This window comes from Asterias amurensis, chromosome 14, assembly GCF_032118995.1.
Source record: "Asterias amurensis chromosome 14, ASM3211899v1".
Taxonomy (NCBI): domain Eukaryota; kingdom Metazoa; phylum Echinodermata; class Asteroidea; order Forcipulatida; family Asteriidae; genus Asterias; species Asterias amurensis.
In genome coordinates this window covers 19,198,353-19,221,520 of record NC_092661.1, presented here as the reverse complement: position 1 = coordinate 19,221,520, position 23,168 = coordinate 19,198,353, and the positions used below count along the sequence as shown (strand labels likewise).

At 37.2% G+C, this 23,168-nt stretch overlaps 1 protein-coding gene across 3 annotated transcripts in view; it reads right to left on the bottom strand.

The window, feature by feature from the left end:
• LOC139947612 (connector enhancer of kinase suppressor of ras 2-like) overlaps nucleotides 1–23,168 on the bottom strand; it is a 30,767-nt gene that overhangs the window by 3,901 nt on the left and 3,698 nt on the right. Inside the window, exons 2-16 of one of the 3 annotated variants that reach the window (XM_071945564.1) lie at nucleotides 20,201–20,364; nucleotides 19,297–19,499; nucleotides 18,807–18,942; nucleotides 18,161–18,280; nucleotides 17,077–17,139; nucleotides 16,096–16,164; nucleotides 15,386–15,645; nucleotides 13,807–14,012; nucleotides 11,927–12,470; nucleotides 11,027–11,087; nucleotides 10,364–10,558; nucleotides 9,379–9,452; nucleotides 7,208–7,392; nucleotides 6,363–6,752; nucleotides 362–810 (exon numbers count right to left, since the gene is read on the bottom strand). In XM_071945564.1, the coding sequence (XP_071801665.1) occupies nucleotides 362–810; nucleotides 6,363–6,752; nucleotides 7,208–7,392; nucleotides 9,379–9,452; nucleotides 10,364–10,558; nucleotides 11,027–11,087; nucleotides 11,927–12,470; nucleotides 13,807–14,012; nucleotides 15,386–15,645; nucleotides 16,096–16,164; nucleotides 17,077–17,139; nucleotides 18,161–18,280; nucleotides 18,807–18,942; nucleotides 19,297–19,499; nucleotides 20,201–20,364 (3,119 nt within the window). The remainder of the gene's footprint in view (nucleotides 1–361; nucleotides 811–6,362; nucleotides 6,753–7,207; nucleotides 7,393–9,378; nucleotides 9,453–10,363; nucleotides 10,559–11,026; nucleotides 11,088–11,926; nucleotides 12,471–13,806; nucleotides 14,013–15,385; nucleotides 15,646–16,095; nucleotides 16,165–17,076; nucleotides 17,140–18,160; nucleotides 18,281–18,806; nucleotides 18,943–19,296; nucleotides 19,500–20,200; nucleotides 20,365–23,168) is intronic. The other 2 variants (XM_071945566.1, XM_071945565.1) reach the window with 2 other exon arrangements.

Sequence of the window (23,168 nt, the reverse complement as noted above, 5' to 3'; positions counted from 1 at the left end):
ATATTCCAATGACTTCCTTCAAAAGAAGATACAGTCTGAACTGTTTTAAAACCGTTTTAAAGGTGACAGAAGGAAATTTGGCAAATAATATGCGTAATAAGTACATGGCCTCCTGGTGCACAAGAAATCACATTTATCTGCCACAAAGTTCAAAAAGAGACTGTAGAGAGCAAATTCACAGTACACAAGCCACAGAGTTTCCTGATAATACCAGCTTTAAAAGAGAAGAAACCATGCACCCAATGCCAGCCTGAAAGGTACAGCACTTGGCAAACCATGGCACCACTACCAGTTTATTAGAGGGTTTCTGAAAACAAAATATTTGATTTCACTTCAAAGAAATTACTGAAGGTATCTGTACCTTTAAAGTCCTCTGGAGAGCACGTCGTTGTAAAGCTGCCTTGTTCTTCTTGGGATCCTTATCCAGCACGGTGTGAATCCTCCTTAGAGATGACTTATCCTTGTTGGTATATCGCTTACTGGTCCTCACAGCTGTTCTCTCAAAGCCCACAACACATCCATAAGTATCCATGATAGTCTTATAGCTATCAAGGAGTGGATCATCTCCTCTTAGAGGGGTGGCAGAGTTGGAGGGTCCAGGGATTGCAGAGTCAGAGGGTCCAGGGTTGGCAGAGTCGGAGGGTCCAGGAGTGGCAGAGTCAGAGGGTCCAGGGTTGGCAGAGTCTGAGGGTCCAGGGTTGGCAGAGTCTGAGGGTCCAGGGGAGGCAGAGTCGGAGGGTCCAGGAGTGGCAGGTTCGCTGATGGACACTCTTGCAAATTTAGCATCTTGAGTTGGACTTAAAGACACATCTATAGGAAGCAAAGAAACAAGAATCTTATGATGTTGATTGCAGGGCTTGTATTTGAAGTCATTTTGAAATGTGTACAAAATTTGCTTCTTTTCTGGCTAAATCGTCTGATCTTTTTTTTTTTTTTTTTTTTTTTATGAGACAGGGAAAATACTTTCCGTTGAATTTGCCAGAAATGCTTTGGACTGTATTAAGGTTCGGCATACCAATTAAAATCAACATTCATTTCTCTTATTTGTACAATCCTTATACAATTCAATATTACAAATATAGCATTATCTACACTCAGCATAGTCTACCTCACGGCTATAATGCAATGATTATTATAGTGATAGCTGGACCAACTTTAAATATAATCCCACAATTACAAAATAACTATGTTGACTTGGCGAAGTTGCACTTGCATTGACATAAACATCAAGCTACACAAAGGAAAAGGAAAAAGAAATCAAATCTAAAATGCAACAAGCTAGTAGCAATTCTAAAAGTTAGTTCAAATACAGTCATTAAGACAACTCAATACACAAACAATAGATTTGTTAAAAAGAAAGCTGCATTCCAGATGAAGTTGTAAACAAATCCACAAAAAAAATCAGAATACAAAAAAGAATACTTAAATGATATTTGAACCTAAACATGAACTACAAATGCAATAGGTACTACAAAGGGGCTACATATCTTATCTACATTTGACATCAACATGCAATGCATAATTGTTTATTTCTTTTCCAGCTAACTAAACCCTACTTTACTACAGCAAGTCTCATGCCCATCATCGCCCAATGTTTCACACATGTCCTTATAAGACAATATTAACTAATGGAAGAAATCCCTTCTACAACATAATGGGGAAAAAACATTTAAGTAGCATAAAAAGGAATTTTTTTTCTTCATTTTCACCCCCGATTGTTAGCAATTTGATGCAGCTTTGGCAGATTTCTTAAAGGAACATGTTGCCTTGGATCGGTCGAGTTGGTCTTTGAAAAGCGTTTGTAACCGTTTGTTATAAAATGCATATGATAAGAAAGATATTTTAAAAGTAGAATATAATGATCCACACAAGTATCACTCGATATTGCACGGTTTTCCTTTTAACTCGTCGACTAACACGGTCGGCCATTTTTGGGAGTCATATTTTTGACTCCCATAAATGGCCGACCATGTTAGTTCGCAAAGTAAAAGGAAAACCACGAAATTTCGAGGCAAATTTGTGTGGATGATTGTATTCTACTTTTAAATTATCTTTCTAACCATATGCATTTTTTAACGGTTACAAACGCTTTTCAAAGACCAACTCGACCGATCCAAGGCAACGTGTCCTTTTAAAGAGATAACAAATATCAATCAAGTTATTGTTTTCATCTTGTTTTATATGTAAACAATCAATACTCTTTGCTGATGAAATTGTTACTTTCAAACATCTGTTAACTTCTTTTGATTTTGAAGCGTATAATGAAATGCAGTAAATATCTTGCAGTTCACATGAACATAATTTTCCAAATTTGTGCTTCTTATTTAAAATGTGACTGAACTTTGACTAATTGATTTATTACCTCTTTCATTAACATTTAAACAACATACCTTGAAGCCTGCGCGGAACGTTGTGACGAAGTTCAAAAGCAGGAAACATCCATAAAATACAATTGCTTCTTAATTTGGGGTTTCTGTAAGAGGTGACCATTTTTAAGCAACACATACACAAAGAAGGATTCATTGACATTTCGTTTGAAAACAACAAAACTAAATGTCTGATCATTATACAGAGGAATAAATTTAATGTACGACTGTAGATTCCTAGTTTCTTTGAGGTGGATATCCCCAAATAATTAATTTGAAAACATTTAACTTTTACAAAGTGTTGTTTCTTTATTGAAAATTCTAAAGTGAATTCATTGCTTTACAAGTAGTCAAATCAAAACATACTATTGGTATGTGATTTGTTTATATTCTGGTTTCTTCTTTGTGTATAAAATTGCTTGGGGACCACTAATGGACCAACATCAGGAAATGTGGGGTTGGGGTGAAGGGGGGAGGGGGTGCAATCAGCACACAGTGCTTGTTTTAATTTGGACAGGTGCCACAGCAGACATTAGTGTGTGTGTTTACTGCACAAGTATAACATGCAATGAAACATTATGTGTAACATATGGTCCATGCATTTATCAGTAAATGATGCATCTAGCACAAAGTTACAAAGTGTAATTTAAACAAGCTTCTCACACTATGAACTTTCCGAGATTCCAGCATACCAATGCAGAGTTTCATTGACTCACACAGTGAGTGCCTACACAATTTTCTCAAATGACAACATCAAATCTAAGGACTCATGAGAACCTTTGCTGTCTTGCCTTTGTCAAGCCAGCGTTTCATTGTGGCAATGATATAATCAAAGGGAAACTGTTACTCAAGAAGCTCCAAAATACTCTGAAAAATATTACCACAGAACATTTTTCAGAATACCAATGTGGTTAAAGTGAAGGCGGATAGGGCGATCTAATCGTAGCCACGGCTAAATGAATTGAGACAAATTACTGTTTTTGTAACAAGTATTTTTGAGGGAATTTGAAGGTAAGGTGAGGTTAGTGCATTGTGGGATAATAAAATGTTATCAAAATATAGAGAAGAGCAATTAAGTCTTCAATGTGAACTGTTTGTTGCAGCATGGAATCCAGAGTTGACACTGTGCATATGTAAATATCCTTTACAATCCCAAAAGGCAGTGTTAATGAAGTAACAACATTAGTTCTGGGATGAGTACATTCAGTTCAATCTGAAAAATAACATGAAATGCCGCCACCTTAGGTAGACAACCTTTGAGAAATGAAGTATACATCAGTATCGGGTTCTTTTATGTTGATGTGCTTTGAACCATGTGAAGGAGCTTGGCGGTTTATAAATAAAAAGAAGTAAACAGACTTTGGCACTGTGCAGCACTTTTATCTTAACAAACTATGAAGTGAAAATAACGGAATGAAAGTGTATAGGCTGCTTCGACTAATTAGATAGAATCGTGTTACTGTTATAATGCTTATTAAGCTTATGGCAAACCAGCATACCACAGTAACAAGAGCCTTCACTGTCTCTCATCAAAACTGGAACTGAGACTAATTGGAAATTTATTGGACATTTAACTAGACTTTCATTGCATAAGATAACATTTTAAACCTGATTTCTAATGTTTAAACCCTTATGATTAACTTATAAATAAAACTAACAAACAGCCTACTTGTTGTTTAGTAAGGAACAAATATGTTAGACACTTAAAGGTCAATAAATAAGTAACATTAGTTTGAGGTTATGTTTATATCCAAGTCTGTTGCTAATGCTGTTAACTCAGCAATAGTGATTTCAACATGCACACATAACTCACAACCAAAGTGCACTCAACGCACACAGACAGGAAATAGGATAAATGTTGTAAGGAACCTGCAGCCGATTTCACAAAACACTAGGATTAATCCTATCTTGAGTTTCAATGTGTCCTAACGTCTATGGATACGGAACTTCACTTGTCCTAAATTTAATCCTAAGTTAGGAAGAGTTTGGTGAAATCGACTGCTGGACATTGTGTTAATAACACACCATGCTTTAATTCATCATTTAGAACATCACAACATCCATTCACATGCAACGTTACAAAAGTGTTAAACCATTCCAAGAATGTATAAAGTCCTATAACAATCTATTTCACAGTATTTAAACATGCTGTGAAACTATACATTTATTGCTGTCACACAGGCATTATGTATAGGATAATGCCCGAGGTGCGCGTCATTCGTGGGTAAGAATGGCCCGAGGGCGAAGCCCGAGGGCCATTCGTACCCACGAATGGCGCGTTCACCGAGGGCATTATGCGACTTAACCCACACCTGTGACGTCATGCTATTGTTACAATCGCTCCATTATTTCGCAAGAATGGCGCGATATTGTTTAATTTTTAAGTCAATTGTTTGTATGTATTACGTAAGCTTGTTCACTCCAGTGAACACCACTGGTGGTGTGTGAACAATGGACGAAGACCAACATTTAGGAAATATGCTCGTTCCTTCGATAGTGGCATCATAGATCGGGAGCGAAAGTGGCAGCAGATAAGTGATTTTGTTTCTTGACTTTAAGTAAATTTATACAAGTTAGTGATAGAAACAGATTATCAGATGATGTTGTAGCCGACTTTCTCGGTCTACAAAAAACCCAAAAGGTGAAGATAAAAGAAGTGACCTACCCGCGTACAAGCCTGTAGTTTCAGATTTGTTTTTAATAAACAAATTTAAGCTACCTTTATGATCAACAATTTCAGTTGAATTCCTGTTATTGAAATTGAAAAAAGTATCTTTGCAATCTTAAATTTTAGGTACTTTACTCACTTACCATGTTTGTGTATGGTAAATTAAGCATTTTGAATTAATAAAAACAAAAAACAAAAATACTGGTTAAAATGAAATTGATTTATCTGACTTTAAGACCTGCTTAAATTACTGTTGTAGTACTATAATTATTTTTTAACATCTCAGCTAAATAATAATTTAATAATGTAGCTGTTCACTTGTGGAAAGTGTTAACGATCATTTTGCAATACATGTGTAGCTCTATTAACCTGTGTTAAAAACCATTAAAAACAAAATAATATATGGTCCATGGCGTCATTGACTTCAACCCTAACTCTTTTGTGCACAATGGGTGAATAGATGTAACCATCGCGCCATTCGTGCAAAATAATGGAGCGATTTAACAATAGCATGACGTCACAGGTGTGGGTTAAGGGTTAATAATTTTGACTAATTCAAAATAGTTGATTGGTTGGTTTATGGTGTAAATCCTAAATATTTAAATGTTTTCTCTATTTCTTCTACTGTAAGTGTATATTAAGGAAACACAAATGTTTATTGTGAGAGTAAAAGTTAACGTTGTGTGCAACACCAAAGGAAACAGTTAGTTGGTGCGAGTCCATTCTTTTTTTATGGACAAGCATTGTTCATGTATTAAAAGATTAACAGAAACAGAGTGTTAAGTTTAGTGATGGGTCATGGGTGGTGGAATGAAGGTTGGTCCATGAATGGAAAATTGAAATATACATGAACTGCTCAAATCACTTTTCAAACTGATTATTTGAGACAAAACAGTTCCTGTATTTCATTTAAACAGGTGTGATTGGAAAAAAATGAAAGCACGTTTCTTAAGATGAACCCTCCAAAACCAGGGCTTTTTGGGTCACTAGGTGGCAGCAGACTTACCAGATAGATGCAATGTTCTTGAATGTGCGGATGCTCAGAAACATGGGAACAAAGGAAAAATTACCCGATCTGTCTGCTGACCCAAGTGTTCCAAAATCCTCAATTGGTATCGATACTTATCAAAGTACTAGAGATGGTTGTTTTAATCATTTATATTTTGTGTGTAAAACAACGATGTATGTATTTTTAAGGAAATATTTAAGTAGTTCCACCTACACTTTCTACTTTGAGAATGTTTTATTGTATTTAGATTTTTTTTTTCCACATTAATTGCTTTCACTGTTTTCCCACCAGTAACACAGTAAAAATGGTCACCTCTTACCATATGGGGTCGAGTTCCTTCGCTTTGGATTTTTCTCAAGGGCTTCCAGTTCTGACAGGTCAATGCTTAAACTCCCACGACTGTGCCTCCGAAGTGCCCCCAGCACACGTTGCATGATTTTGGGGCTACCTTTGGGAGAATTACTGGAATGTGCGCTGCTGAATGGATCTCTTTTAGTGCCTCTTTTTTGAAAGATTTTCGGGGAGGATGTACCTGGTTCAATCTTGGGCGAGGCTGGAGATTTGTATTTTTTGGGTGATCGTTGGGGAGATCCTGCCTCGCTGGATGTGTTTCCTGATCTATCGCTGGATGATGGAGACCAGGGAGGAGACTGGTCACTCTTCTTATCCTTGTCTTCATCATCACTTTCACTATGGTAACCCTCAACACCTAGTTTCAAATAAGAACACAAAAGACTTTCAACAAAGTGTGTAGAAGGCAGAGCTGCTAGTCCTATATAGGACTCTTCCTCTGTGCTGTACACAGATACCGAGTCCTAAATATTAGGGCCCGTTTCTGGGGGTGGACAATTTTCATAAGCTTCATAACTCAAATATCATGAAAATGGCGGATTTGTGAGGAATATATGACGACCAAAACCAACCGCAGAAAAATGTATTCTGCCATGGCATGTGAATCTGTTGAAGTTAGTTAGGGGTATTTGTGGTTGTGCCTTGCAAGGCCTATCTAAGTCTAGTAGTGATAGTGACAATGGCAGCCCCGGTAGATGAACGTTGATGCAGCAGTTGGAAGCTGCTTCCTTTGACTGCTTTTGTCCTTAGCTTCTTAAAACACTTCTTAAAACTGGATTGTTATCAATGCAGTAAATGTCAACGGCCTCTTACTTTGCATCATGTCGACCAGGTCCAAAGAGTCCTTTGATTGGAAAATGATAGACTGTCGCATATTTTTTTCCTCTTTGAACACGATTGATGCCAGACGTAGTTTATCAACCCATTTCTTCCTATCCTCAGCATGCTTTGCAGAAAAATAGAGTGTACTGGTGCCCTTGTGAGTAGCCTTGAATGCACTGTTTCAAATAAATAAAGTAAAACCATGTTGGATTTAATAGATGTTAAATTTGCATCAGAGACAAAGAATATTCATTTGGTTTTAGCCATAATTATTATACACCGATGTGTGTTTAGCACATGTTGGATTTGTGTGTTGAATGTACATGTAGTAGTCCAATTGCATACATGTATGACATCACAGACGCATACAGTGCCCTCACTGAGTTAAGAGCACCTCATTAGATGATTGTTTATGTATGAGGCACATATGTGCACAATTTCCATGGTCTGACCTCATCACTGGTATGGTGGACTACCTGTGGTCCAGGAGGTCCATGAACATGAATTGTTTGTTTGGTTGGGAAATGCAGCCATCATTTTTCAAACAGGGTAACACTGCCCTTACAGCCAGTGGTACAATAACTCACATGATTGTGATTTACAGCCCAGGGTTGATTTCACAAATCACTTATATTCATCTTAAGATGCATTGTCAATAGTAATATATATTTGGTTTGCAGTAACACCATGTGTTTATCTACTTGCCAGGTAGTGTTTGTTCTTAGAGAACTGTCTTGCCTTAGTCTACTACCACGGAGTAGATGTTCGGGGGTTCGGGAGACTTCTCAGTTCTGAAAAAAACTGCCCTGCTTTTTTTATCTATAACCCAGGCGGATGGTACAGAAAATAGGCTGGGACTACTACTTTAGCTTATAGGATCATGATTAACTGTACTACCGGGGAGTCCGTTCTTTAATTGGTCTCAATATTTCGATTAGCTTGCTCTAGTCATCGTCAGGAGACTGTCAATATTGTCATAGTGATTTGTATTGTGACACCACATTTAGCTTAGAAATTATGAATGATGCATGGTGTAAGATAAATCTTAGCTCTGTGTGAAATTAACTCCCCAAGAAGACTTTACTTTGGGCTTGCTTGCATCTATCCATCTTCAATTTCCTTGGTTACCTATCAGACCTGGTACTTCATTCTAGTCAGGGCAAGGCAGTGTTTCCCTAGTAAGGGCGCCCGTATGAGGGAAATGTAAATTTGTACTGGACTATTTCAAGGGGCACCAGGGCAATTACCAGGGCATAGAGCCAACTGCATCCACTGTGCCTGTGAAGTATCAGGTCATACTTATGACCCCCACAAAAAAAGGTGTAATTTGTATCTGAAAGCTCACTTGGTATAAAGATAGTAATGGTTGTAAGCATCATATGAAATTGTTTTATATGAACTGCAGCCATTGATTAGAAATCAGTAAAAAACATTTGAATCTGAGAAATGATTCATGTAGGGATCATTTCTCAGAGGGTTGGTTTCCATGCGACAAGAAATGTGGTTGGTGCTCGCTGTCACTTCGCTAAACATTGATGGATTCTACATTCATGGGAAAATACTGGGAGAGTTTTGTAGCTGTTTTTAAACAAGTAGGCACTGTATGTGATGTGTGAAGCTTTGCATGGTGTGAAGGATAAGAATAAAGTAGGCACTGTACTCTGCTGAAACTTTCACAGATTAGAACCAATTTGTGACTCCTACCTTTAAAGACAGTGGACACTATTGGTAATTGTCAAAGACTAGCCTTCACAGTTGGTGTATCTCAACATATGCATAAAATAACTAACCTGTGAAAATTTGAGCTCAATCGGTCATCGAAGTTGCGAGATAATAATGAAAGAAAAAAACACCCTTGTCACACAAAGTTGTGTGCGTTTAGATGGTTGATTTCGAGACCTAAAGTTCTAAATCTGAGGTCTCGAAATCAAATTTGTGGAAAATTGCTTCTTTCTCAAAAACTATGGCACTTCAGAGGGAGCCGTTTTTCACAATCTTTTATACCATCAACCTCTCCCCGTTACTTGTCACGTCACCAAGAAAGGTTTTATGCTAATAACTATTTTGAGTAATTACCAATAGTGTCCACTGCCTTTCAGCTTTGAACATGTGTATAGAATCAATAGTAACGAGTAACCCGATTCAACAAGAAAATATCTTACTGTTCCTTCTTGATCTCGGGAGCTTCTAATATTTGATAGCCTGGCAGACAGAGTAATCCCTTGGCTTTATCATCCTGTGCAGAAAAAAAATAAATATTTTTGGTGTACACCGATATTAATTGAAGAAAGATAAATCACTCAACCTCTTCACATTGTTCAGTTTAGTTCACCACCTTCTCAACATATCTTTTTAAAACATTTAAAACCAATCCCAAACATTTAAAAAAAGTGGCAGGGAAACCTATTTAAGTTTGAGTGATGCAGGAATAGCACATTATTTGTGGAATTTTGTTTTTGATGTCAGATTGTAAAATTTCAAATTATTGTTAACATCAATTGTGTAGTTTTGTAATTTGTCGGTAAAGTCAATGTGACACAAGCATATTTTAACTGCACACACAAAGTTTTCACTTTGGCTTCAAACTTTAAAGCCATTTTTCAAAGCTGAAATAAATCTGTGTTGAATTTATCAACATCTTTTAATTTATCATTCAGAGTTGTTCCTAATATGACAGAACATTGTCCTGATACTACCCAAGGTTTTGCAAAACACGTGTAAAAGACAGATTTTTCTTCTTCTAAGAATCACTTCATGTAGCTCAATGTATTTCCTTTAGTTGAAAGGTAATAAGTAGTGCTAGTTTGTGTGAAGTGGGTAGGGCTTCTAGTGGAATTACATCAATAATAATAATAATAGTTGCTTCTTATAATGGCGCGCATATCTGTCACTTAGTGACGCTCAAGGCACTGAAACATACAGTTTCTCCTGCAAGGTATGTGGGACTACGTTTGAACTATGCGATCTACTCCATTAACATAGCCACATCTTATGAATTAATACAAGAAACGACAAACATTGTAAATTATGGTTTTCGGCACAGATATTTTTGCTCATAATTCATGCAAGATTTAGTGACACACAAGGAATTGCTCTTGTATGGTTTTAAAAACAATCACAAACTTTGACCTTTGCTCTTTGACCCACCTTCTTGTTCTTGTAGTAATACAAAACAAACTCTTGAAGGACGAACCACATTTCCACCCAAGTTGTTCTAAACTTGGTTGTTGTCTTCTTTTGTAGCCATCCTTGGCACTCCCCTGGACCCAAGTCAATACATGAAACACCTCTTGTCACCTTATACTTAGATTTCTTCTTTTTTGGTCTTAGTTTTACACCAACCTGTTTTGGGAACGATCAAGAGAGAAGGACAACATAATGTCAGCTCAAAAGATAGGTTAAGACTGGGGTAATTACCCTGTGTTTTAAAGATTGTAATAGTAGTAAGCCTCCTGCAAATTTGTTTTGTCTTATTTTAAAATCAATGACAAGATTTAAATCTGGAAAACAATTCATGCATGAGTCAATCCTCAGATTTCTGAGGGTTGGTGTCTGTTCATGAATGTTGTCACCTCTTTAAACGCGGGTAGATTCAACTTTTTTTGTAAAAGAAAGTTTTTGTGGTTTTCTTGAGGAGACACTATTCAGCTGAAACTTTCACATGTGACTGTTAATGTAGATTTTTAGTTTTTACCACATCAAAATGATGACCCTACCTCAAATCAATAAAAAAGTGTCATCTACATGTAGCGGTGTACTTGTATTAAATTGTCATAAAACACCCCTATTGTGACTTGATGTGTTACTTACTGTTGGTGATGGGATAGATGATATAGATGATGCACTTGATTGTTTCCTCATTTCAAGAAAGCTGTAGGCAAATCAACATAAATAAATAAATAAATAAATACAAAATAATAACTCTTATATAGTGCATTTCACAATAACCGTATGAATGCGCTTTACATTAGTGCCCTGGTCATAGGGCCAATAACATCCCTTTGATGTTTCTCAGCTCCCTTGGGAGTATACAACCTGGGCAACAGTTTATATCACTCCAAAGGCTTTTCCATTCACAATATCAACCTCTACCCGCGCAGGTACCCATTTATACCCCTGGGTGAAGAGAAGCAATTATGGTAAAGTATCTTGCTCAAGGACCAAGTGTCACGACCGGGATTCAAACCCACACTCCGGTGACTTAGCACCAGAACTTGAATTTGATGCTCTTAACCACTCGGCCATGATACTCTACATTGTACTATCATATATAACCAATTCATGTCTAGTTTTGTTTCTTCAATGACCTGTTCTTCTGTCCAAGTGATTGTGTAAAAAGCATTTGATTTTGGCTGAACAAAGAACACTTGACTAGAGCGGGATTTGAACCAATGACCTCCGGAAAAACATGCTCTACCAACTAATCCATCTAGTTCTATGCTGGTGGTCTCCCCATTTTGTCAATATCTTTGATCGGGGTGCCAATCAGAAGCCAAACAACTGTTAACTGTTGTGTAGGCAGAGATCACAAGTAATTTTTTCATTGTTTAAAATTTACCCAGTCAGTTTCCTATAGTTATTTCTATAATATTTTTAGGACATTGTTTCAACAATAATTTTGTTAAAAGGTTTGGGAAATGAATATAATTTTCTTTTCAGTGTCTGCTTTGAATATTGAATCAAGTACTTGTTTTTTTTTTTTTTACTTACGTGACTGTTTTGGGTGAAGGAGGTGGTACATCTACTACCACATAATCCTCAGTTTCAAATGTTGTAACCTCAGAGGAGCTCGTAGCACCCTCAGGTTGACCAGCTTCTTCCAAGGCTGCCACATTATTGTTAGTGTTCTTAGCCTCTGAGTTTTCAGAACTGGGTTCTATGGCAGTCTCTGAATGCATGTCTTTTTGACCAGGTTCCTCTTCAGTTCTTTGGTTTTGTTCTGAGTGTTGTTTGCTGCCCTCTGGAACTGGACAATCTTCTACATCTAGGGAGCTATTGTTGTGTGTTGGCTTCTGATTATCAGGATCTACCTTTGAGACAGAAGTTGAAGGGTTCACCGGGTTTGATTCCTTTTCTTCTGAAATTGTAACCTTTCTTGTAAGGCAGGAACTATTGGGGCTTGGTGTGTCATATTGGTTGATTGTTTTATCTCCATGTGGTGAGGGAGTGGTTTGGGTGCTTGCAGTAGGAGGGCTTCCTGCGATGGGTGAGAAGCTGGGTCGAGGGGAAATCCCTGATGCTTTTATTAATTCCACTGCAATCAAATGACAAGAGAACATGATTGAATATTGTATGTGTTTAAAGGGATGCTGCAGTGAATTCAAATAAAACAGTTAATTTTGCTGTCATTTATTTCTGATATATGTATTGAACATCAATAAAAAAATGTGTTTTGTTTATTCCCAACATATCTGACTGGCGTAATTAGCGAATAAGTCATGCCCCCCCCCTTTTGTGGATTGTTACCGCCCCCTACCATCGACGTCACGTCGGGAATTCAAACATATCATCGGCAAAAAGAGTCTGGTCCCTAACTACACTTGTAAAATACTTGCGCATTTAATAAAACAAAATAAAAAAAATATTTCAGGTTTAAAAAGTCATGTTTAATCGTTTTAAAATGACTAAGAAAAACACTGCAGCCACCCTTTAAACCTTTAGTGACCATAGTGGCCAGAAATGGCTTGTACAATCGTGACCATAGTGGCCAGAAATGGCTTGTACAATAGTGACCATAGTGGCCAGAAATGGCTTGTACAATAGTGACCATAGTGGCCAGAAATGGCTTGTACAAAAGTGCCCATAGCAGATGCAAACAGCAGCAATATCTGACCTACTTAAATTATATGAACTAGAAAGTTCAAAATAAAGTTAATAACCTGAATTGACATTTCTCAATGTTCCCCATTTTAACACAGTATCTACATTTCTAAAACAAAATTAAATTTATGCTATACAAGAAAATTGTTTTCAAATAATCAACAGTAAAACCATGTCTGAATGTACGGCTACTCAGAACTTTCCGTTCAGTCCTGAGATTACAGAAAACTCAGGCACATTATACTTGATGGAATGATGGTAAACTTGATTCTATGGATTCATACAACTGATACGGTAAACACAGTTTGAGATGACAAATTCACTCCCTAGTCCAATGTTCCCCTTTTCTCCCTTATTTGGCAATTAGCCTGGGCGGCTAGTGTGTCTACTGTCGTAGTCGCGACTATTGATTGCTTAATTGCAACTACTGTTTTTCAACTACTCGATTAATCATGGCGATACTACAAAAATAGTCTACACAAAATATTCCTGACTATGTAATTGGTAAACCAATTGTGTTGCTAACGAGTCTTCACGACAAAATAAATAACTTTTATACGAAACACAACCAGACATCAGCGACACATTCCTTCAATCCTTTCAGCCTGAAAATTACTATTGTGGCCGTACCAAACATGCCGCAATGCTGTTTGGAATTAAAAATTAGTCATGACTAGTGTCAAAGTCACGACTATTTGAGGCGTGACTAGTCGAGTATTAAATTTCACTAGTCGCCCAGGCCTACTTGGCAACATGAATTATTGACTTACTTTCAGCCTCTAACTCTTCAGTATTAATAGGGAGTGATCTTGGTCTACCCTCTGATGTCACTGTTCCTTTACTCCCTTTCCTCTGGAGAGCCTCTCCCATTGTTCCTCTTCGTTGTCGTTTGATTCTCTCCGCCTCTTGAAGGAGTGATTCTGGATCAGATTGAGTTTCATGGGTGTCTACTGATGGGGGCTCAGGATCACTGTTACTGCAATGTGGCAACAACATGTCCAAAACAAGAGCAGTTATATTGTTAGTGTGAAGACTGAAACACAAAATATCTTTACATTGCAGAATACATATTATCTGCCATTATCACTGTTACTGCAGTGTGGTAACACCATGTCCAAAACAAGAAGAACTATATTGTTAGAGTTAGGACTGAAATACTAAATATCTTTACATTGCAGAATACAAATTATCTGCCATTATTACTGTTACTGCAGTGTGGCAACAACATGTCCAAAACAAAGAGGAAATATGTTGTTAGAGTTAGGACTGAAATACAAAATATCTTTACATTGCAGAACACATCATAAAAAGAATAATAAATAACAGTATTTATAAAGCGCCAAATTGCCAAAGGATACAAGGCGCTGAGAAAGAAAGAAGAGGGAAAGGACAGAACAAAGACAAAGACGACCAACTACAAAGAGGTAAAAAGGTTGGTTTTGAGAGCACGTTTGAAGGCTGGGACACTGTTTGAGCTTCTGGTTAGGGTAGGTAGAGAATTCCATAGTCGGGGAGCAGCAATTGAAAATGTCCTGTCACCTGCAAGTTTATGGGTTTTGTGAACTGAAAGGGATTTACCAGTAGTAGAGCGAAGAGAGTAAGAAGATGTCTGGAGTGAAAGGAGAGAAGAGAGATAATCCGGGGCACAATGATTGAGGGATTTATATGTGTGGACCATAGTACAGAATTGAATGCGTTGGGCAACTGGAAGCCAGTGTAATTGCTTGAGAAGTGAAGATGTGTGAGTCAATTTTGGAAGCTAAAAATAAGTCTGGCACAGCGGTTTTGGAGCCGTTGAAGGAAGAAAACATCTTTCTGTGAAACACCATTCAGGAGGCAGCAGCCATAGTCCAGCAACAAGATCATTAATGTCATCATGGGCAGACAATGATACAAAGTCCATCCTGTCAGCAAGATCATGACCGAAGGCATCAGAGTCAATAGATCTGAAGTTACGCGACATATAATCTGCAATTATCATTTGTAATAATGCAAGTCTGTAATAATGCAAGTCTGCCCCAAACAAGGCTAAATCCACTCTTGATAAGTGTCTACAAAAAGATGTAAGATAACAATAACTTGGGGGAACTGAAGGTAAAAGTTGTTATCCCTTTTAAACGGTCTGGATTGTATGACAGTGGGAAACATAAAAATAAACTCTGCAATAAGTCATTCTGGAAATTTACAATGAATTAGAACTTTAATTTACGTTTGAAAATATCAGAGAAAAAGAGCATTGAGCATATGGGAGCTGATCTTAACCAAGTGAAAAAGTGTTGAAACCCTAGTTATTCGATACATCTCTTAGTTATTTGAATTATTATTCTCAGTTGAATGGCTCTGTGTTACCTTCTTGCTTTAGTAGCCAGTAAATCACAGGGTGAAGCTGGCATGAGGAAGTCCCCATTCACAACTGTGGGTCTCATGTTGGTAAAACTATCATTGCGTCTGAGTTGTGGCGTACCGAAGAGTGGAGGATACTGTGAGTTACCAGGTCTGATTATCTGCCCAGGAGAGCCAAGGTTGCAGGGGCGTTTACGTAGGGTCAAGTAGACCCCCATAGAATCAGCCTTAAGAGCCTCTATGACTTTACGGTGCTCCCAACTCACCTGTGTAAGGAATAAATGGGTGATCAGTCTTTGGTCAATAGATCCCTTGGTCAAAAAGCGGCCTCAATGGGGTCAAAGGAGGCAAATGACTGGACGTTAGCTATTCTTTGCGTGAAAAGACGTCCCCGTGAGCTCATCGTCAATGTAGCATTTCGCGTTGTGCATAGGGTCTGTAACTGTAAACATCTGTTTCAATACATCAACATTATCATGCTCTAGTCTATTGAAGTTTAAATATGCCTCGAGTCTAAATAGTAAAAGACAGGATACAGATCTTTGACAATTACCGAAAGTAAACCTTGCCTTTAATATCTTGCAGGTTATTCGATCATGGGATGTTTTTCTCGCTTACCTCAATAGTAAATTTTTAAATACAAAGGCAGTATCATCATGTTGACTTTCTACACAACGTCTTCATAAAATGTTATCTAGGGACATTCTCAAGCTTACCACAGTTTGTCCATTTACTCTTAACAGTTCATCACCAGAGCCCACTTTCCTGCTTAAGTTTGCTGCCGACTAAAAGTGATAACCAAAATTAAATGTAAGCAGTTGTTAGAAACCCAACAACATATAAAATATATTACATGAGTTATTATTGAAAACAGTTTAGAAAGAAACAGGCTATCAAAAGATTTGTACCCCCCCTCCCCCTGATCATAATGCTCATATCAATGTAAACAATGAATAGTACCATGTATATTTGCTGCCACCTTGTGTTGTAAAGTCTCCCAATTAGCAATTGTTTTGATTTGGCAAACATCATACAAATACACTGTTTGGTGTGGGTGTTCAAAGCTGCATAGTGAGTCAGTGAGCACCATGTGTGTCCAACCAGTGAGCACCATGTGTGTCCAACCAGTGAGCACCATGTGTGTCCAACCAGTGAGCACCATGTGTGTCCAGTCAGTGAGCACCATGTGTGTCCAGTCAGTGAGCACCATGTTGTCCAGTCAGTGAGCACCATGTGTGTCTAGTCAGTGAGCACCATGTGTGTCCAGTCAGTGAGCACCATGTGTGTCCAGTCAGTGAGCACCATGTGTGTCACGTCAGTGAGCACCATGTGTGTCACGTCAGTGAGCACCATGTGTGTCCAGTCAGTGAGCACCATGTGTGTCCAGTCAGTGAGCACCATGTGTGTCCAGTCAGTGAGCACCATGTGTGTCCAGTCAGTGAGCACCATGTGTGTCCAGTCAGTGAGCACCATGTGTGTCCAGTCAGTGAGCACCATGTGTGTCCAGTCAGTGAGCACCATGTGTGTTCAACCAGTGTCCACCATATCTCCAAATGGCTGATGTAATTTGTTTATTGGGTGACTTTTAAAAAATAACTTTCTCAATAACAACCATTTTATTGACCCCCTTAAACATTAACTATCAAATACTAAGCTTCATTCAGTAGTTAAAATGCTAGACTATTTCCTGAGTTTACCTGCTCCTTGGTGCCTGTTATGTAATGAATTCCGTCAATAGTGGATGTTTTGATAAACAGCCCCTGGAATTAAGGAAATCAAACCATTAGAGATATTGTTGACCTTCAGAATTACTGTACTCTGACTGATGGAAAGTCAATCACAAAAGATACTCTTGAAACTGCTAGGGGTACCTACTAAAAGCTACCTTACTTCTCAATAAAATTATGCCACCAAATTCTACGAATGGTGTCTCCAAATGAATGATCATCTTATTTCTACTACCTAACACGATTGAGAATCCATCAAAATAATGCATGCTGTAAAAACAGAAATTGGAGTCTCTCTTTAAAAATATGTAATCACCCTATGCCAAAGTCACTTCTTGGAATTAGTAAAAATGACATTAAAAGTACAGAAAACCAAACCATCAGCATCGAAACACTGTGATGTCTTTATTCTGATAAGAAAATTCGTACAATGTTTGCCCTAAATAGGTGTTATATTAAAGCTGATCTGTTTGATGAGATATTAAACCCAGTTAAAAGTTTTGGCAGGAAGTGCCTGGTTATGGCATAGAGTGTCACATATTGTCCTATATATCGTGTTCATGCTACTACCATATTTGCAACAATCCCTGTGAGCAATCATTATCAATGGAAACTAACTCTCAGCCTCACTTTGGTTCAATGACATGAATGGGAGTAAAACAAAATGGCTGATTCTGTGATGGGAGTAGGGATGCAGTTTTTTTTACGTGTACTGTCTTTATAGATGCATCACCTGTGTGGCCCCAGTCATATCAGCATGTACTGATAAAAAGCCTGTCAAGGTAAGAGGCTATAGAAAGAAGGAAGAGGATAAAATCAATTGTAGATAATCAATGGATCAAGGCCATCACTAACAATATGAGTTAACCATTCTAGGTAAGTAGGTCAATCTTGCAGCATTTTGGACTGCTAAGGGATCTTTGGTACATGTTGTTTACAATCACTATGGCCTCTCAAGGTTCGGCCAGAAATCTTCAAAAAAGAAAATATTGTGAACATGTTAATCGTATGCACGGCACTGCTGTTTAGTTGTGCAATAATTGGGATTGCTTACCAGTTCCTCTTCTATCTGTTTCTTCCTGATGCGAACTTCTTCAACTGTTGTTGGTTGTATCACCAGAGGATCTGTTGATTGTCTGTTTAAATTATCTGTAATTGCAGTAAACTCTCTTGCCTGGTTTTGTGTGGGGAAAAAATCAAGAAGTCTGATATCCATAATTGTGTTACTGTACCCTTATCACAGAGAAGATATCACACTGGTGATGTCTGCAGAGGGTTTGTTTTCTTCACTGATTTCATGAGCATCTTGTGAAGTAGATGGAAATTTGCATTGGGAAAGGTTCAGTTGTATTGTAAGTTGATTTGTTAAAAAAGCAAAAACTAATTTTGGGAGAAATTTCATGAACTTGTAAAGAGACAACTCATCCCTAGTTATTTCATGTCAAAAAAGTTGTATGGGTATGGTGTCGCACATCAATAGTTCTTATCCTAAATGAAAATGTAATAATTGCGTCAGGAATAAAGAATATTATTTGGGGTTATTTCACTTTTCACTTTGTAAAGCACTATAAACTCAGTCCTGCTCAAATTGGATTCAAACACTGCTTGTTTGCAGGTACAACCACTGCAAAGGTGTTTATCACAGAGGTATTTATGCATTTTACGAGGATGATTTAGTTTATGATCCCCACTTTACTCACAATTGCCATGATTTCAGGTAAAGCGGCTGTTAGGTTGGACTGCTGCTGTACAGCTTGGGTCATGTCCAAGGCGTATTGTAAAATCTCTTTGCTGAACTCCTGGAAATCCTTCTCTGAATTGTTTGAAAATGGTGGTCTGAAAAATGAGAAATATTTCCAGGTCATTAAATGATTTGTAAGAGGGAAGGGTTGTTCATTGTTATGGTTTGGTTTTAAAATGAAAAAAAATGTGAACAAATAATGTTTGATGTTGGTTAATAATAAAAATAAAAAAAAGTAAAATGAATGTAAGTTTTCTTTTTGGTTCTCAACTAAAATTTATAGGGTATGGTTTAAGAATCTTCCAAAAGTCATTGCATTTTTAATTTGCATATAATAGGTTTTTATATAGCGCTTTTTACACCCTAGCCCTGGTCACTGGGCCATTTAATTAATTCCTTAAACCATCTCAGCCCCCTCAAGGAAGCTTGAGCATTCTTAGACATCATACCTGTCCAGCCATGAGATAAGTGTCTTAGCGGATGATATCGTCTCAGACACTCTCTGTAGGATTGTTGATGGTGGCGAGTACAATCTATCCCCTGCATGGCTCCCTGACTGGGTAATCTGCTGAAGCAGGTTAGCTAGATTGCTTGCATTGGTGTTCAGTTTCAGGGCCACTGACTGAAGATTCTCGCTTGGATGTCCATAATGCTGGAAGAAATCAAGTGAAATCTGATAATTGATTTGATTTGATTTGAAATGGTTTATTTTAAAAAACAAAGACCATCACAGACAAAGGCTGAATTGCAGTCAAATTACAAAGAGATAACAAATATACACATTTAAAAGAGTTAACAACCTATTGCCTCAGAAATTATCGTCTCTGAATAGCGATTCAGACTGCATTAGTTACAAGATACAGGGCTTGGTGGTAATGTCATTTTGAGCATGCACACATGTTCACACTGTTGCATCCCTGTAGAGATTTCTTTAACTATTTCCCTTGTCCCTGCTGTACACAACATCCTCCCATAGACTTCGTACAAACAACTTTAGAATTCCCCAGTGGAGACATTTGTTTGTATTGTTTTTAATCTTTATTGGATAGCCAATATTAAAATACTCTTTCAAGAACAAAACATTTACCCAAACCTCTCTAAAACATCTTACTAACCTGGGGTGTAAGGGCTTCTTAAAGACACAATGTTTTCAGCTCTAGCATCCTAAGTTTGTCATGTACTGTAGTGTACATAGAAAGTACTGGATAAGAGTACTGGAAATTAACAGTTTGATGACATGTTTTTAAATACCAACACAATTTTGACATCATATTTCCATATCCTTATTCCTTATACCTCACTTGTAAAGTATTCTATTTGAATACAGAAATTAATTTTAAATCTTATATTTACCACGACTGATAAAAGGTCGACAGCTTCCAGCATGAGTTCCTTATGTCCCATCTTGGTAATGTTCAAGGTATCTAATTCCTCTATCGTCAGTTTCAGCAGACGATCACCATTTACTTGATGTTCAATGAAGTTTGGGATGTACTGCTCTAAGGCATTATCAAGTCCTAGAAGAAAAAAAAGTCAAGTTTCCAACAACAACAAATTAAAGAAGACCTTCAGGCTGGAAATCCATGTCTCCCATGCCTTAAAAGCAGTGGACACTATTGGTAATTACTCAAAATAATTATCATTATAAAACCTTTCTTGATTACGAGTAATGGGGAGAGGTTGGTGGTATAAAACATTGTGAGAAACAGCTCCCTCTGAAGTGACGTAGCTTTCGAGAAAGAAGTAATTTTCCACGAATTTGATTTCGAGACCTCAAATTTAGATGAGGTCTCGAAATCAACTTGCTTCTGAAAGCACACAACTTCGTGCGACAAGGTTGTCTTTTCTTTCTTTATTATCTCGTAACTTCGACGACCAATTAAGCTCAAATTTTCACAGCTTTGTTATTTTATGTATATGTTGAGATACACCAAGTGAGAAGACTGGTCTTTGACAATTACCAATAGTGTCCACTGTCTTTAAACACAGTGCGCAGTCCTTTAAAATCGAAAATACACACCAAGACATCATTGGTCGGAATAATGCAGTGTCGATATGGATACATGGAGTTATTGCTTGGTTTATTTATTTATTTTTCACGATTACCCTCTTTATAAGATATGAACTCAACCGTCACTCAGTTATTAATCAAGCCTCATTACATGAGCACAATAGTAAAACAATATATCTTAAAATCTTAACTTAAATTTGTTTTTTGTAAATAACTGTTAAAAGGGATAGCAGCGTCATCATTGCCTACATGTAATGCATCTACATCTAGTGAAATCAACCAATTTGATGTTTCTATTCTATGACTAGCAAACAAAAGTCTTATTTACCAAAACTTTAAACTCCATTATTACCTTGATACTTAGGTAGCAGTTAATACATTGTGGCCTGAAAACAAGTCTGGGATATTGACACTTAATAGACTGTACTCTTAATTTACCTTGACTAAAGTACCTTGACTTTCAGGTAAACATCTGATGACTATAGGCATAGCATATTTGAATTGCAGTATTGCAATAACAAATACACTTAAAACTGCTATATTTCTTATATTATGTTAGTATGGGCCAAGTTTTTATAATATGCACTTCCTGCTACAGAGTTATAGTTAAGTAGTCAACAACTTTGCCGAATAAAACATATTTGTAACTACACAATGAATGTCCATGAACTTTCAGCGCACAAACAGTAAAAGTATCTCCCTGAAAGTGTATTTCATTGAACAAACTCCCTGAAGCATATCTTCAGCCTACACAATTGATGGGCAAGTAAAGTAAGTTGGCTGGCGAAACTTAACAAAACCAGGAAACCATTGTACTTGTTGTAAAAACATAAACTTATGTTGGAAATGTTTCAATTTATAGCAGATGTGTTTCTCTTCCTGTTACTTTTACTTTAAATTATAAGTGAAACCAGTTGAAGAGAAAACATTGTCCATGGCGTGCAAATTTTAAGGTCATGCAAGTATAACATTGTTCCTTCCCGGACCCTTCCTCATCCAACCTTAAAAATTCTCAAATGTTGATTACAACTTCCACACATATTCCAAATTCTTTTGACAAGACCAATATATTTAGCTCATAAATGACTATAATACTAATATAAACTGCTTTTATTTGAACAACCGCTTAGAGAAGATTTATCTTGTTTGTCATATTGGTAAGCACACTTAGATACTTGATGGAAATTAAAGATATTTAGCAGACTCAAATTCAACATTTGAACGCAAAATGTTTATTAATTAACATTATGACACAATGAGGTATCATTATTCAATTGTAAAAGAGTGACGATCTGGTCTTGAGTTTGCTGGCCTAGCCCTTAAATCTTTGGCCACAAGTCTGCAGTCCAGTATACATTTCGAGCCCTGCCTATTGTTATAGAAGTGCTTCTAAAGCTGTACAAGATTTCTTGAATACTTAACATGGTGCAACTTGCGGAATGCTTGCACAAACTTTTCTGGTTACTGTGTTTAAATTTTTACATATTTCATGACTAGCAGGTTATAGTATGTACTTTGGTTTTTTGAACATTCATTTTGAAATTATCCCAGCTAGGTAAATGGCTAATTTGAGTCTTAGGTGGCTTGTCTGAAAGATAAGCTTCTGAATCTGATTGTAACCAGGACTATTAGTTCAAAGTTTGAACTATACTAACAAACAGTTCAACAAGGTTCTTCAAAAGTGCACTCCTATAAAAAAAATCACAAACAGTGAACAAAACACAAACAGTTAAAGAGCTTACTTGTCATTAACTGTTTGTGTTTTATTGTTAAAATATTTACGTCTTCAGCAGTTTCTTGAACATGATCATTAAAGGAACACGTTGCCTTGGATCGGTCGAATTGGTCTTTGAAAATCGTTCTGTAACCGTTTGTTGTAAAATGTATGGTTAGAAAGATATTGTAAGAGTAGAATACAATGATCTACACAAATATGCCTCGAAATTGCGTGGTTTTCTTTTTACCCTGTCGACTAACACGGTCGGCCATTTATGGGAGTCAAAATTTTGACTCCCATAAATGGCCGACCGTGATAGTTCGCGACGTAAAAGGAAAACCGTGCAGTTTTGAGTGATACTTGTGTGGATCATTATATTCTACTTTTAAAACATCTTTCTAACCATATGCATGTCATAACAAACGGTTTCAAACGCTTTTAATAGACCAACTCGTCCGATCCAAGGCACTGGTTCCTTTAAGTTGGATTGACAGCTCTGCTGTATAAGGGGAAATCGTTGCAGTTTAAATGCACTGCAACAGGTATAGTTACTTTTAATAACCTTACACAGGTATGACATTGCTGTATAAAAC